A 14,272-nucleotide genomic window follows, 5' to 3' on the forward strand; every position below is an offset into this window, starting at 1 on the left:
TGAGTTCCTTTAAAGTTTCAAAGAACTGTATGAACAGTTTCTGAAAATAGGCAAAGATAGAACAGTCTTCCGTTCTTTGTTGTAAACACAGCTTTGATTCCTAAGTCTGACACAACATAAATCAAATACCGAGTTTTAGAAATCTAAAATACTAGTTTAACTATTTCACTGTCTATAATTCAAGGACACACAAACATGAAGCAATCGCTTATTTCTCAAATTTCACTTTCCCTTATTGTTTAGGTTATTTAAGGATGTGAGATGTGATATTTATCCACCATAATGGAGGTTTTTTATTTCCCATATAAGCAAGTCTAGTGATACAGGAGAAGCTGAAGTGGAAAGAGGGCAGCAACAATAGTTTGAGTTTCCTGTCATTCCACGTGTGAGTGGGTGATAGCTCTGACTCTTTTAGCACAAATCCTCCTCCTCTTTGCTCTTCTAATCTTATTCCAAAGTATAGGACAGTGGTTTGCTGAAGACAGCTTCTGCCAACTCACTGGCTAATTGTTGACTTCTCAACATTTTTGTGAGATGATTATTAAATGGTAACTATTAAATTTTGTAAGCTGAGACTTCAGTGGCATACTAAAAAGAAACACACTATTTAAAAGTCATCACTTCCCCAACATTGTCTATGTTTAATTATGAGCTGATTTTTAAAGTGACTTGCATCTATTATATCCATATGGTGAAAGTGAAAAATTTCCACACTAAGTGATGTCACATTTGTAACTTAAAATTGACCATGCTAGTATTTACATGACAAAAGTTGCCAAACACCACAAATCAGAGTTGTAGATTTCCTAAAATTAAGAAAGTTGAAAAGGGACCTGATGTCCTATTATGGTGGGCAAAGTTGCTGCCTGCAACATACCACATATCATCCCATATGAATGACAGTTTGTGTCCTGACTACTCCACTTGCAATCCAGTGCCCTGCTGATGACCTGGAAAAGGCAGCAGAGAATGGTCAAGTGCTTGGACCCTGGCCATCCACTTGAGAGATCTAGGTGAAGCTCAGTCCCTGGCTCAAGCCTGGCCCAGCCCTGGTTGTTTCAGCCAACTGGGAAGTAAACTGAAGATGAAAGACTCTGCTCTGTGTCTCTGATTCTCCATGTAACTAAGACAGCAGCTGTCTGTCACCTGGGAAGAATGCCCCACCAACCACTATGTTTAGTTGCCCTAATCTAAGACTTTCTGGCATCCTGGAGTTGGAGGAATAAATTTCTGTTGTTTAAGCCACCCATTAAAACAACCAAAGCTAAGTGAGATAAAATGGATATTGAGTTAGTAATTAGGTTTGGGAAAATTTTCAATACACCATCCAGATTTCTGACACTTCCTACAATTCCATTGATGGGGTTGTATCTTCATTATTTAATTACCCAGTAAGGACCCTGACTCTAAATACCAAGTATAACTGTGAATTTTGTAGAATGAATAGAAGCATTCAGGCTCTTATCTTCTCCTTTTCTCTCCAGAAACTCTTTGTTATGGCAAACAGTGCGATATAGTGTGCCCCACTAGCACGCTCATCCCACTGCCTCCAAGATCCTTTTCAGAAAGCTAAATGAGTAGAAAACCAGCAGATGTGTCATCTAATCAATGTGTAATTGCAGACGGAGGTGTCAGATGCTACCTTTGGCTGATATAAGTCTTTTAAATTTGCTTTTGGTTATTTATTTTCTTTTTTATTTCAGAGGCAGAGACAGAAACAGACAAAAATAGAGTGAGAGAGTGTTTGGCTGTGGGGATGGGGCAAAAGCAGTTCCCTGCAGTGTGGCAGCGGTGGGGGGTGCCCCAGCCAGGGCTGACCCAATGCTGGGGACTCAGGCCAAAGTCACTTGACTGAGTCCTAGGCATTCTGCGGGCAGAGCAGAAAGTGGTGCCAGGATCTGCCTGCTGGCCGCCCAGCGTTGAGCTCTGTGGCTTTTAGGATATGTAATTGCTGCCTAGGGACATCCATGGATAAGGCCAGTGTTAAGTGTAGGTGAAGGATAAATTCTGGGTGATTCCCAGCAATGGGGTCATGGAACTTCTGGCAAGCATGGGGACTGAGGCCTGGTAGTTTGGAGGGGAGAGACCATAAGCTCTGTTTGGGCCAGACTGATTCACCAACCCAAATGGGAATCCTGAAATGGGCTTTTAGCATAGAGCATCACTGACTGCCACACACCAGTCCACATGGAAGCTATGGATGGGGGCCTGTCTGGCAGGGCTAGGTATCAGCACCTGATTGAGTGGTGGAACAGTGGACGGGTCATACTTAGCAGGGTCAAGAGCACACAAGAGAACAAGGTCTGAGGGTAGATTCTGTGGGTGAAGTGTGGATCCAACCCTGTGGAAATACAAGTCCTGTTGGTTAGCTCGTGAGCTGGAGTGGTAATGGGCTGAGCTAGGTGTGACCCTGGAACCTTCCATCACTTATGGGTAAAGGAACTGACAATAGTCTGGGCAGGTCAAGGCAGCAGCACACCTGAAGGTGCATCCTAAAATAGGATGTGGGGTGGGCTCAGCTGCAACTGGAAGAGGGTGGACCGGGCAGGGCCGAGCAAATCTCAACTCACTAGGAAGAACAGAAATCAGGCTGGAGAACAGGTCATGCCAAGCTAAGCTCTTACGCTGACTGGTCTGCATGAGGCAGTAATACTAGGCCACAGCACCAAAGGCAAAGGCTGAGACTGGTGAGGGGCTAAGCCAACTGGGTCAGAGCACCCACTGGCATGCGTGTAATCTAGGGCTAGGAATAGGCTTGGTTGGGGAGCTGTGAGCATGCACCCTTGCTGGGTTGGGGTTCCCATGGGAGAGTGCGGGGGCCAGAGTAGGGGGTGCATTCTGGTCTGGACATGGCTGCAATCTCCCTTGACACAAATGTGAACTGGTGCTGGCACCTAGCTAGTCTAGATGCCAGCACCACCTGGTGCTCTGGAGAATCTGGGTAGATGTAGGACAAACTAGGCTAGGTCTCTGCCCCCTACTGAGCCATGTGTAAGCAGTGTCTGAGTATGGACAAGCCTTGTCTGGGCTGAAACATCCAACAGTAAGAACCGGAATGGATTGAAGACCAGCAAGGAGTGCTGGAAGGTGCACAAGATCTGGCATAGGGAGAGGTTCTGATGGATGAACTTGGGAAACGCCTCTGTTGGAACACAGTCCCTGCAGGTGAACACAAGAACCATAATAGGAAGCAACCCAGACCAGATCAGAGAAAGACAGCCACCGGCATGCATTTGGCATAGGTCGGAGGCAGACCAGGCTGAACCAGTTCACATCACCCACTGGCAAATCCAAGCACCAGAATAAAGTGTGGATCAGGACAGGTTCGGTCGCGACACAAACCTGTGCACATTACGGAATGCCAAGGTCAGGTGAGCTGTACTAGATGTGGCCGCAGTGCCCAAACAGCATGCCTGAGAACCAGGGATGGATGGGGCAAAGCTGGCAGAGGGAATTTGGGCTCCTCTGCTGGACAACCACTCCCACTGGAAAGTTTGAATAGGGATGGGGGCAGACCAGACCAGATAGGGCTGCAACATCAGTGGGCCTCATGTGAGTTAGATCAGGGAAAAGCCAAGTTGGGCTGACTGTTCCAACTAGTGCAAGCAAAAATTAGAGTGGGTGAGGATTGGTTAGGCTTTGCTGCAGCATCAGCTGGCAGGCCTGGCACTGGAGGCTAAATCTGTTAAGTTAAACTCCAGAACTACCTGGAGAGTGCATAATCTGGGAATGGGAGTGGCCTATGAGGGAAATAGTGGGCACCTTCCTCTTGGATTACCACTCCCACTGGAGAGCATGAAAACCAGGACTGGGGCACGGGTGGCTAGACGGAAAGGCACCTGCCAGCATATGTGTGAGCTGGATAGTGGGGTTGAACTAGGCTTCAATGCCCATTGACATGTATGAGAGCTAAATGGGATGTGGGACAAACTGAACAAGTCTGCGGTACATAGTGGCATGCATGGGAACCAGGTTAGGGGGCAGGTCTATTGGGGATTATGGGGAGTCGCCCCAACCAGGCTGCAGCTCCCACTAGTTTCCATGAGGGCCAAGTATGAAGTGGGCATGATCAGCCTGGATTGCAACAACCATTGGTTCAAGTGGAAGACAGGGCTGGAAACAGAACTGACCCAGCAATTGTAACGGCCAGCATGTGCAAAAGCTGATTGGGGTGACAGACGGTGCCAGACCCTGTACCGGCAAACTCACACAAGAATCAGGTCTGGCATCACCTCAGATTAAATTTCTTTGGAGATCCCTCCAAATGAACTACTGATCTCAGAACCCCAACCATGAAGAGAGTATGTCAACCAGTGGATTCTGAATAGATTTCACTGTGCTTGGAATGGTGAGATTAGCAGCAATTCAGAACTGTTGAACTATCAAAACTGCTTGAGCAGGACCCTCAGAACACACTCTGTATCGGGCACCTGGGATGGGTGGGAGGCTGGGTGGGGCTTCTCCCCTGACACCAGATACAGCGGGAAAAATGATGGTATTAGTGTGGAAACAATGTTCTTACCCACTTTCCTGTAACCCTTGACCCTTTGTACCCTAATCAACTATGTAATATTATAAATAATAATAATAAATAAAAAATAAATGAAATAAATAAAGTGAGAACAAAAGAGAATTTTCCATCCACTGTTTCTTTTCCTTAAATGCCCGAACCACTTAGGGCTTCACCAGGCCAGGAACTCCATCTTAATCTTCCCTATGGGTGTCATAATTTCAAATACTTCACTATCTTCTTTCCCAGGATATGCATCGGCAGGAAGCTGGATCAGAAGTGGAGGGGGCATGAGACTCAAGCCAGGAACTCTAATATGGGATATATAAGTCCCAAGTGCTGTGCCAAATACCCATCCTTACTAACAGTAGTCATTTTTATAAATAAGTTTTTGGAAATTCCTTCTTTAATTTTGTGAAGGAAACATCCCAGTGCCCATTCGTATTGAAAACAGAGAAAATAGCCACAGGTTACTCAATTAGATCAACAACTTCTAACACTGATACTTGAAGGTATAAGAATAAATGCTTAGCCCCCAATAGAAGAGGATCTTTGTGTAACATGGGAAATTGTTATTTTACTTATCTGTGAAGTAGAACGTCACCAATTTTAACATATCAAGATAAATGGCATTTAGCAGTTTATATTAACAAAATGGAGAGGAAAGTTATTATGGACCATTGGTTAAGCTGCAGCTTGGAATTCCCACATGCTTTATGGTTATGCCCAGCATAGAGTTCCTCTTCTGCTTCTGATCTGGCTTCCTGCATGGAGGAGGCAGCAGGTAACCCAAGAGTTGGAATTCCTGCTATTCACATATTGAGATCCTGATGAAATTTCTGGCTCCTCAATTTTGCTTAACTTAGTTCCGGTTGTCTGAGGGCATTTGGGGTGTGAGCCAGCAAATGGAAGATGTCTCTCTCTGTGTCTCCTCTCCTCCCACCATTTCACATGTACTCTACTTTTCAAACAAAACTGGGGACTGCCACCATGGCTCAATAGGCTAATCCTCCACCTTCAGGCATCAGCATGCCATATTCATGCCAGTGTGTGTCATGGGTGCTCTACATCCAATCTAGCTTCTTGTTTCTGGCCTGGGAAAGCAGTAAAGAATGGCCCAAGACCATGTGCCCCTGCATACAAGTGGGAGACCCAGATGAACCTATTGGCTTCTGGATTAGTATCAACAAAATTCTGGTCGTTGTGGCCATTTGGAGAGTGAACAAGCAGATGGGACATCTTTCTCACTGTCTCTCCTTTCCGTGAATCTGCTTTTCCAGTAAAAGTAAATAAATAAATAAATAAATAATAACTAAGTCTAAGAATTTTAAAAATAAATCTAAAAAACTAAAAATTAAATTAAAAAAATGATCACCATGAGAATCAATATGGTGGCTAAGGACATGATTAAACAGAGAAACATTAGCCAATGTGAAACAGAGAGGGCACATTACAAGAAACTTGAGAGGACAGAACAAGAGCAGAAGGCTATCTGGAGATTGACAGACACAGGAAAGCAGCAGATACAATGGTGTGGTGTTGCAGTGACTGATATCCATCCCAGCAGCATTCAGCAAGTCATGAGCTAAACTCCACCAGCAGCCAGAACTCCACCAGCAACAAGTGGGAAGGGACATTTACCAGGAGCTCTGGTGGTGAACCCAGACAAAAAACTGCCTGTCCTGCTGGTGTGATTTGAACTGGAGCAGAGACAGAGCAGCAGATCCCAGGCAGGCAGTGCAGGAACAAGATGGATTTCACAGCCCAGTCTGCCCCCTAGAGCCGAATCAGGCACCATTTTGTACAGCATGGAAAAACATTAAGACTGCAGGGACAACAGTGAGCTGTGCATGGGCTAAGTGGGGAGTGAACTCACTGAGCTCCCAGTGCATGAACTGGTACCACAAGGAAAATAATACCAATTTTGGCATCATATGGGTCAAAATAGGTCTGTGTGGCTCCCAAACCTAACAGCCAACAGGTTCTGGCAAGATCAGCACACCAACAATCTAGATATATAGGACACCTGGTGTCTCCTTAGTCTGGGACCTGCTGCAACCAGAAGTGGGAGAAAGATTGCACAGACAATAGTGTAGCCTCAGCACAGTATCACAGGAGGTGGAGAAGAGTGAGCCAAGAGCTGAGGCTACGGAGAACATGATGGAAATCTAACATAAGAACCCAAACCTGAAACTTGGTAGAGGGAATGGCACAAGTGAGTGCTAACAAAGAGCAATGTACCAGCTACAATAAATAAAGTCGAACTGTAGACCTGTTGATGACAGAGTTTACAAATGTTCCCCAAGGAGAAAAATCTCCTAACCAGAAGTACAATGATCAAGAGCAAAAGAAGAGACAAGGGCACAATGAATATTGTTGCCTTTGCCAACCTTAGAATTAACTGAGGGATACATCAAGAAAACGGGGATACAGAATTCAAAACACTTGTTACACAACTTCTTATCAACAATGAGAATCATGAAGGAATATGTTACACAGCAAACAGCAGCAATTAATCAAATGAAAGTTGATATATCAGAAATGAAAAATACAGTGGAGCAAATTAAAAGTACAGTGGAGAGTCTCCAAAACAGAATGAAGGAGGCAGAAGGAAGAATCTCAATTAGAAGATATTTCCTTTCACTAGAGAAGAGCTGGATCAGGCTCAAAAGAGTATTCAAGAATTGAAAGACACTATTAAAAGGCCAAATATGGACCCGGCGGCGTGGTCTAGCGGCTAAAGTCCTCTCCTTGAATGCGCTGGGATACCATATGGGCGCCAGTTCTAATCCCGGCAGCTCCACTTCCCATTCAGCTCCCTGTTTGTGGCCAGGGAAAGTAGTCGAGGATGGCCCAAAGCCTTGGGACCCTGCACCCATGTGGGATACCCGGAAGAATTTCCTCGATCCTGACTTTGGATTGGCGCAGTACTGGCCGTTGTGCTCACTTGGGGAGCGAATCATCAGACAAAAGATCTTCCTCTCTGTCTCTCCTCCTCTCTGTATATCTGCCTTTTCAATAAAAATAAATAAGAGCTCTGGGAGTCTCAGAAGGTGCAGAAAGAGACCGGGTTTACAAATGTATTTAATGAAATAATAAGGGAAAATTTCCCTAATCTAGAGAAAGAATTGGGGAACAACATCCAGGAGGGACACAGAACTCCCAACAGGCTTGAACAAAAGCAAACTTCACCATGACACATGATAATCAAGCTCTCTTCAATCAAATATAAGAAAAAAATCCTGGTCCCTCACCTGCCATGCGGTGGCTGAGGGTCCCCGGGGCGGGCCGTTTCATACCTGGTAAGCACCATGGCGACTCCCTCGCCCACATGGGGAGCCACTCCGGGCTTGCCAGAGTCCCATGGAAGGCCCGCCTTTGGGGGGGCATCGGAGGGCTCTGTGTAGCGGGGCTGGGTGGTCCTACGGGTCGCCAGGGTGTGACTGGAGCCGAGGACACGGACAGGGAGGGGCGGAGCCTAGGCCGGGGGGGTTGGTCACTGAGTCAGTTCAGCTTGCCTCTAGATTTTGATCCTCAATTTGACAAGCTGAATAAGTTTAAATCTGATTCTCCAACTCAAATCCAATCATTCCTGTCAACAGACATGTCTGCAATTATATATTATCACACAGTATATCATCAGACACTTGTATAATAGTCAGGTTCTCCAAAAAGTCAGAACCAATAGGCTAGAGAGACAGAGAAAATGATGGACAATAGATAGGTGATAGATTAAAAGTGAAATAAATAACTACAGATAAATGATAAAGAGGTGATATATAGACATATGAATATGTAGGTATACAAGTGCCTATAGATGGGGAATTTACTAGGAAAATTGGCCTGATTGGTCTTGAGGCTGAGAAGTGCCGTGATAGTCTGTTGTAAGCTTAGGATGTTGTCAGGTGAATCAGTCCGAGTCTCAAGTTATAGCAGGGAGAGTAAACAGAAGAGAACAGGTAGAAACAGTTCAGGTAATGATGAATGGTTCAGGGACTAAGGTGGAAATCATGCAGTTTTGGAATATGTTTTCAAGGAAGAACCCATGAGATCTAGTGTAATTGGACATAGTGGGGAGTTTGCTGTTCTAAGTCCTGGAGTGCAGAGGTCAGAGATCCTTGTTCTCATATCCAAGGGTGGAGAAGAGTGTATCCCAATCCCCAGAGAAAAAGAACCCCCATTTTCTTCTATGTGAGCCCCAATTAGTTGGATAGTTCCCACTTGGCTGAAGGCATCGCTTCCCCAGCTATGATTCACAGGTTAAACTCTTCTGGAAATGTCCTCACAGACACACCCAGAAATAATCATACACCAGTTTTCCAGTTAATTTTATCTCAGTTTGTTACATAAACGAACTATTGCACCAGCTAAAGAAGTTAGAAGAGGAAAATTCATATTTCCAATAATGAATGGTAGGATCATAGTTAGTACACAGTTTTGGTATCTAAACCATCCATATCTTCATATTTGCATAGTAATGTCTCCTCTATCTCACTGAACCACTTTGCAGTGTTGTTCTGAAAGGGTAAACCAACTAGTGACTAGTAACTGTGGAGTGCTCTGTCTTATGACAGCATATTGAATATTTCTCATTCCACTCTACTTCAAATGACTACCATTCATAGTTTCAGCTCCTATGTAGTCAGTCGTAATGTTTTACATTTGTACTGCAATAGTATTATTAGATTTACCATTACAATAAATCTCTTTCTCCAAATGTATTTTAAAGTTTACTTTGTAAATTTTCTAATTACTATAGGTTTGTTTTAAAAATGTTTTTTTTAGGCATGTCTCTTTCGAGCATGAGACTCAACCTAGCAGGAGTGATTTTGAAAAGCCAACCTTTAGACCACACTTTGTTCCAACAAATACAAAAATTGAAGAAACTAAGCCAACAGGTAATACCTTCGATTTATTAATAGGTTGCTATTACTATTTTTTTTATTTGTTAACATGTGTTAAAAATTCTGTGGCTGAATAATGTTCTACAATATGTGCACACCATATTTTAATTATCCAGTCATCTCTGATGGACAACTGAGTTTATTCGATATGTTAGCTTCTATGAACCGAGTGGCAATACACATGGATATACAAATACCTCTCTTGAATGCTGATTGCGTTTTATTTGAGTAAAGTCTCAGGGGGTGACATAGCTGAATTGGTAGATCTCCGTACTGTCCTCCAGAACGTAGAGCTACTTTACATTCCTGTTGATTGGCATACCCTTCTCCCACATCCTGGCCAGCATTTATTATTTTTGTGATTTTCAGAGGATAGACATTCTAACTGGGATGAGGTGAAACCTCATTCTGTTTATTAGCATTTCCGTGTGATCTTTAGCGTTTCTTAAATATGTCTGTTGGCCATTTGCATTCCATTTTTTAAAAATTGCCAATTCAGATCTTTTGCCTATTTCTTAACTGAATTTTTTGTTTCATTGTTGTTGAATTTCTCAAGCTCTTCAGAGAAGCTGAATATTAATCCCTTATCAGTTGCATTATTTGCAAAATTTTTGGTTGTTGATTGTCTATCTATTTTTGGTAGTTTCCTTTGCAGTGTCAAAGCATCCTAGCTTGATATAATCCCATTTGCTTATTTTTTTATTTAACTGCCTGTTCTGGAGACTTTTCCAAGAAGTCTTTGCCTACGACCATGTCTTGCAGAGTTTTTCAATGCTTTTCTTGAGCAATTTGATGTTAAAGGGCCATAGACCTAGATCCTTCATGCATTTACAATTTTTTTTTGAAAGGTATGACAGGAGTCTTGTTTCACACTTTTATACATGCAGATCCAATTTTACAAGCACCATATGTTGAAGAGATTGTCCTTTCTCCATAAGTTGGTTTCAGTTTTCTTGCCAAAAAAGAGTTGACCATAGACGCTTAGGCTGATTTTTGATATTTCTGTTCTGTTCCATTATTCTGCATGACTATGTTTGTGCCTGTTTGTGCCTACCACTTCCCTGTAGTATGTCTTAAATTCTGGTATATTGATGCCTCCAGGTTTGTTTTCTTCATTTCAGATTGCTTTAGCTTTTTGCGATCTCGTATTTACATATATTTATTTTAACATCACTTTTTTCTAGACTAGATCTGAGAGGCAAATCATGGGTATTTTGCCTGGGATCACATTGAATCAGTAGATTGCTTTTGGTAATATGGGCATTTTGATGGTATGCTATCAGTCAGTGAATATGGAAAAGTATTTTCCTTTTTTGGAGTCTTCTTTCTTTGTTTTGTAGTTTTTATCTTAGAGATTCTGTATATCATTGGTTAGGTTTATTCAAAGATACTCAGACTTTTTGTTGTGAATTGGACTGGTCTTACAAGTTCTTTCTCAACCATGGACTTGTTTGTGTATACAAAGGCTATTAATTTTTATGTGTTGATTTTTTAACTTACCACTTTACCACATTTGCTCCTGCATTCCAATAGTCTGTTAGTAGATTCTTTTTGTTCTCCTATATAGAGACTCATATTCATCTACAAACAAGTGAACTTGATGTCCTCCTTTCTAATTTGTGTCACTTTGATTTCTTTTTCTTGGATAATGACTCTGGCCAAACCTTCCAGGACTACACTGAATATTAATGGTGAAAGTGGCGTGCTTGTCTTATTCTGGATCTTAGCAGAAATGACTCCAACTTTTCCCCATTCAATATCAAGCTGGCTATGAGTTTTATATATAGTCCCTTGATTGTGTTGAGGACTATTCCTTCCATATATGATTTGCTTAAGGATTTTTAAGATGAAAAAAATGTACTTAATCAAATGCTTTCTCTACATCTATTGAAATGAATCACATGGCTTTGTTTATTCAAGTTGTTAATGTGATACATCACATTTTTTATTTGTGTGTATTGGACTATCCTTGCATAGCAGGAATAAATCCCAGTTGGTCCAGATGAATGATCTTTCTGATATGTTGTTAAATTGGATTAACTAGTATTTTACTAAGGATTTTTACATCTGTGTTCATCACGGATATTGATCTGTAGTTTCCAAACATGTCTTAAGTATTGGAAGTTCTGTTTCAGCAATCCTGGGGGTCCAAATAATTCCTTCAGATTCATATTTAACTTCATTTGGATAAATTTCCAATGGATCGTACAGTGGATTTATTTTCATATATGAGAATCCCCATACTGTCTGTCATTAGGGTTACACTAGTTTAAAGTCCCATCAGCAAGATGTATTGGTACCTTTCCCCACCAACATCCTTCACAGGATTTATTGTTTGTGAATGATAACCATTCTAACTGCAGTGAGATGTTATTTTATTGTGATTTTAATTTGCATTTTTCTGATAACTAGTGATCCTGAGTATTTTTTCATTTATCTATTGGCCACCTGTATTTTATTCTTTCAAAATGCCTATTTATGACCTTTGTCCATTTTTAATTGGGTTGTTTGTGTTCTTGTTGAACTTCCTGACCTCTTTATAGGCTAATTTTATTAATCCTTTTTCAGTTGCCTAACTTGCAAATATTTCTCCCATTCTGTCACTCGCCTCTGAGGAGTCTTGTTTGACATTTCTGATACATAGATCCATTTTTCGTAACACTATTTGTTGAAGAGACTGTCTTTTCTCCAAGGATTGATATTAGTTCATTTTTCAAAGACTAGTAGTTTGTGGAGGATTTGTTTCTGCAATTTCTATTCTGTTCCATTGGTCTACAGATCTATTTTTGTGCCAATACCAGAATATTTTGGTTATACTTTTTTCTTTTACAACCTTGAATGTATTGTCTCACTCTCTTCTGGGCCTGTAGAGTTTCTGCTGAAGTTTGATGCTATTCCGGTTCATTTTCCTTTTATGTGCACCTTGACAGGATTCCCTCATTGTCCTTAACTTTTGAAAACTTGACTACAATATACCCTGAAGATCTTTTTTAGCTGAGTGTACTGGGGGGAGGGGAACCTTTTGCACTTCCTGTAGCTGGATGTTCATGTTTTTCTGTTTGTTTGTTTCATGTCTGATAATTTTCATCTGATATTTTATTCAGCAGGTTTTCAATGCCTTTTTTTCTTTTCTCCTTTGGGGATCCTATAATAGAAATATTTGGTCATTTAATGGTATCCCATGTTTCATGTAGATTTTCTTTCTTGTTTATTTTTGTCTGATCGAGTTATTTTAAAAGCAATATCCTCTAGAAAGTCTTCCCTCCACTTGATCTATTCTGTTGTTAAACCTCCAAATTACATTTTTTTATTTTGCTGATTGAAGATCTTCACAATTTCTATTTAGTTTTCCTTAGTGACTTCTACCCCTTTGTAATATTTATTTTGAGGTGATTCATTGATTTCCTCATTTCTTGAACTTATTTATATTCTCATGCATTGCATTGAATTCCCTTAAAATCATCAGGTTAAATTCTATGTCTGCTGTTTCACAGATGTACTTTAGTTCAGGAGATTCTCTAATTATGGAGAACTATTTGGTACCTTGGCTCTTGCAGGCACCTGCGGAACTACCGGGAGATGGAATCCCTCTCTTTCTTCTCCATATCACCTTTTGTCTTTTTCATTCTGCTTTTCAAATAAGTTTGTAAAAGGTTAAAAAAATGTATATAAACCTTTTTTTTTTTTTTTTTACCAGAAACACTTTCAGCATTAGAAATCTTGAGGATTTCTGAGCTAGGACCCAGCATTAGAGAACCTCAGAGAATTTAATTGTTAAGTCTGGTCTCCATTTTTTGTTTTCAGGCATTATCAAAGGATCAATCGTTCAATTGTATCTTTTTAAAAGATTTATTTATTTTTATTTGAAAGACAGAGTTACAAAGAGACAGAGACAGATCTTCCATCCACTTTCAATCCCCAAAAGGCTCCAACTGCCTGAGCTGAGCTGATTTGAAACCAGGAGCTAGCAGCCTCCTCCAGGTCTCCCATGTGGATACAGGGTCCCAAGGTTTTGGGCAGTACTCTACTGCTTTCCCAGGCCACAAGCAGGGAGGTGGATGGAAGTTGTAGCAGCAAAGACATGGACTGGCAACACAGGGAGGGAGATTAACCTGTTGAGCCATGTCAACAGTCCACAGTTGTATCATTTTCATAAACCTGAATGACTCTACGCCCAAATTGCCTCATTCTGGGTTATAATCTAACATCTCAAAAGAGTTATGCACATACGTTCTCCCTACACCCTCCATTCGTGTTTAAACCTCAGTCTACTGTATTCTGCTTTTCTGCCTCTAGCATTCTACTGAATCTCAACTGCTGAACAATTACCTACAACATTCATGTTGCTAAAGCAAACAACATTTTTCTGTTCCACTTTCTTCCGTCTCTCCATATTAGTATAGTTAGTCGATCATCATTTCACGCTTGAAATCTTGCTGGGGAGAATGTGGACCCCAATCTCGTGTTTCCCGTAGTGCTATCTTACTCTCTCCTTGTGGTTGGCTACCGAGTTCCTTATGTACTATGGGTATTATGGACTCATCAAATACGGTTTGCCAATATTTTCTCCCACTCTGTAGGTTCACTCCATAGGTTCATATTGTTTTCTTTGCTGTGCAGAATATTTTAGCTGGATGAAATCCCATATGTCTATTTTTGTTTTCTATGCTTTTACGATCTTATCTAAAAATTCCTTTCCTGACCTAACAGCCTTAAATGGTTTTTTATGACTTTTTCAAGCTTTCAGCCTTTACTACCCACTATGAGCTGATTTTTGTGTAAGGTAGGAGGTGGGGGAAGCAGCCCCAGTTTCTTTTTGTTGCATGTGGATCCTCGATTTCCCCTCTCCTTTTACCGA

General features: G+C 41.5%; 1 protein-coding gene across 2 annotated transcripts in view; it reads left to right on the forward strand.

Annotated features, from left to right (window-relative positions):
• The window catches only part of CUNH1orf141 (chromosome unknown C1orf141 homolog), a 59,116-nt gene that overhangs the window by 23,443 nt on the left and 21,401 nt on the right, over positions 1 to 14,272 (forward strand). For both annotated transcript variants that reach the window (XM_040978624.1, XM_040978625.1), the window contains exon 4: positions 9,296 to 9,408. In XM_040978624.1, the coding sequence (XP_040834558.1) occupies positions 9,296 to 9,408 (113 nt within the window). The remainder of the gene's footprint in view (positions 1 to 9,295; positions 9,409 to 14,272) is intronic.

Source organism: Ochotona curzoniae, unplaced genomic scaffold (assembly GCF_017591425.1).
Source record: "Ochotona curzoniae isolate NIBS_2020 unplaced genomic scaffold, NIBS_Ocur_1.0 contig_291, whole genome shotgun sequence".
Taxonomy (NCBI): Eukaryota; Metazoa; Chordata; class Mammalia; order Lagomorpha; family Ochotonidae; genus Ochotona; species Ochotona curzoniae.